General features: G+C 46.3%; 1 protein-coding gene across 1 annotated transcript; it reads left to right on the top strand.

Annotated features, from left to right (window-relative positions):
• The first annotated feature begins 218 nt into the window (after positions 1 to 218).
• Positions 219 to 857, top strand: LOC122736676 (BCL2/adenovirus E1B 19 kDa protein-interacting protein 3-like). Its single transcript, XM_043979056.1, has one exon. It carries the CDS (start codon positions 219 to 221, stop codon positions 807 to 809), a length of 591 nt encoding a protein of 196 aa, XP_043834991.1. The 3' UTR covers positions 810 to 857.
• The last annotated feature ends 1820 nt before the right edge of the window (positions 858 to 2677 follow it).

The following is a 2677-nucleotide window of genomic DNA, read 5'->3' as shown; positions in this document are numbered from 1 at the left end:
TATTGTTAGCTATTATTATTTCTTTCTTTCAATGTTTCCTTTTTTCTTCTGTGAATATATATCTTAATGTTCTTTATTGGTTTCTTCTTGGAGCTTAATGTCACACTAGAAGAGTGACTCTCAGTCCCGGCGACCCCCACAGACCCTTGCAGTCCACAGGTGCCTCCAGGTCTGCCCCGGCCAGGCCAGGCTCCCTGCCAGCCTCGCAGTGCCAAGCCATGGCACAGAGTGGGCAGCCAATGCCACCGCCCGAGGAGAACCTGCAGGGCTCTTGGGTGGAGCTGCACTTCAGCAGTAACAGCAATGGCCACAGTGCAGTGCCAACTTCAATCTCGGTCTATAATGGCGACATGGAAAAGATTCTTCTGGATGCACAGCACGAGTCTGGACGCAGCAGTTCCAAGAATTCTCACTGTGACAGCCCTCCTCGGTCACAGACACCCCAGGATATTTACAGAACCTCTGAAGCAGATACTCACAGCCTTGGAGAGAAGAATAGTTCCCAGTCTGAAGAGGATTACATGGAAAGACGGAAAGAAGTGGAGAGCATCCTGAAGAAAAACTCAGACTGGATTTGGGACTGGTCCAGCTGGCCTGAAAACATTCCCCCAAAGGAGTTTCTTTCCAAGCCCCCAAAGCGCTTGGCCACCCTCAGCATGAGAAACACGAGCGTCATGAAAAAGGGAGGCATCTTCTTGGCAGAGTTTTTGAAGGTTTTCCTCCTGACCCTGATGCTCTCTCACTTCCTTGCCATTGGTCTGGGGATCTACATTGGAAGACATCTCACCACCTCTACCAGCACCTTCTAGGGTGGGCCAAGCAGCAAGCAGAGGCAGTGGTCTCTGAGCATGCAGAATGGTTAGTGGAGGAAGTCCGTGTATCATCTGGCTCCTGTGACTTGTGTTCATTGATTGTGTAAATGTCGTGTTCCTAGTTTGGTAGAATGGGAGGATGGATAGTGTCCTCACACCCTGGGCATCAGCGTTGGGAGCGGGCAGACTGATCCACCTCCTCTAGGTAGGGTTAGCCTCTGTGCCCTTTAATGATGACCTTTCCTACCCCAATCATGAGGCTGCCTGGACTTCTACAAAACCCCCAAACTTCTGATTTCCCCTAAACAGGGGATACTCCTTTGAACAAGTGAATCATGTCACTTTTAAGAGATACATGTTTAAGGGCTTGTCCAAAATGCTGTCCCAGAAAAGCGTCTGTTCCCATTTGTTCTGGCTGGAGCAGCCACTTGGCAAAGACTTCCCTCCATTGTGCTGGGTGGTCTTCCTGGGCCAATTGGAAAAGAGGAAAGAAGCCCTCGAGGTGGTCTGCTCATCTTGGGACCATCCATTCCATGCTGATGTGGGAAGTCTCATCCAGCCCCCTCCCCTTGCCCCGAAACTTGATTGGTTTCCTTTGTCAGGCCTTGTGTGGCCTGCACTGTGTACCAGGCGGCTCCCCTGCTAGGCCTGCTTGATTCCCCATGCTACCTGCTAGGCCCATGCTGTGCTCCTCTGCCCTACCCTTTGTCTGTCGACTTCAGCCACTGAAGCAGGAATGGGAATAACTCTATTTGCTAAGTCCTTCTGAGATGCCTGTGTTAGGTCCAGTTCACCAGGCTTGTGAGCCTGCAAGAGGCTTGCATCATCCCTGTTCTCCTTAAGGCAAATGTTTTCTGAAAGGAGGCCACGTCTTTGCTGTGCTGGACACACTCAACATTTGTTTCGGTTTGTCTCTGGGCTGAAATAAACTCATCCTTCTCATTTGAAAAGGAAAAAAAAAAGAAGAGTGACTCTCAATGTAGGAAATATGAAAACATATTTAAAAAAATTTTTTTGTCACAGTGCGATATAAAAGGGGGGGGAGTGGGAAGCAGATTAATGGTTAAGAGATCAGGCACATAGTAAGTACTTAATTCATACTTGTTGATAGATCACTTTCTGGGCTTTTAGAGTTTGTGTAATTTATAGAGAAATTTATTCAACAGGATACATGGTGTTCTTTCTTTTTGTTACTTTTAAGCTATGTTATTCATGGTTTTGGTTTTGGTTTTTGCTTTTTTTGTCATTTGATTTTTTACTCTGGACTCTACCTTGCTGCAGAGAACTTCTAAATGATGATGTACCCCGAAAATGCAGATTGGCACCTTCTTTTCAACTTAAAATCTTAGAAAGCTGCCTAAGCCATAGAGAAGTTAAACTACTTGTTCAGGGTCACACAGCTACTGTTTTTTTTTTTTTTCCCGTGAGGCAATAGGGGTTAAGTGTCACACAGCTAGTAAGTGTTAAGTATCTGAGGCCGGATTTGAACTCAGGTACTCCTGACTCCAGGGCAGGTGCTCTATCCACTGCACCACCTAGCTGCCCCACACACAGCTACTGTTGAGTAAGGGGCAGAGCTGCCTCTGAAACTAGGGGAAAACAAATTTAAATGACTAAGGATTTTCAATAGGGCAAAGTTATGAGACCAACTCAGTAGGAGATCAGTTGTACTATTTATATTCATGACTGAAGCTCAGCAGCCGAGAGCACCTTTTGATTCTCTTAATTGTAGAAGGCACTGTTTATTCTGAATATGGTCTTGTCTCAATGCAACTAATCTATTAATACATCCAATATCCACTTGTTCCTTAAACTTTTAGTACATATTCTCTCTCTCCCTCCTTCTCTCTCCTTCCCCCCACCCT

The sequence above is a fragment of the Dromiciops gliroides genome, chromosome 1, assembly GCF_019393635.1.
Source record: "Dromiciops gliroides isolate mDroGli1 chromosome 1, mDroGli1.pri, whole genome shotgun sequence".
Classification (NCBI taxonomy): domain Eukaryota; kingdom Metazoa; phylum Chordata; class Mammalia; order Microbiotheria; family Microbiotheriidae; genus Dromiciops; species Dromiciops gliroides.
The sequence above is the reverse complement of the archived record's forward strand: the minus strand, read 5'-3'. Positions and strand labels throughout refer to the sequence as shown.

Excerpts from the sequence above, each read along its gene's own strand:
- LOC122736676 (XM_043979056.1), top strand. The coding sequence starts at position 219 with ATGGCACAGAGTGGGCAGCCAATGCCACCGCCCGAGGAGAACCTGCAG.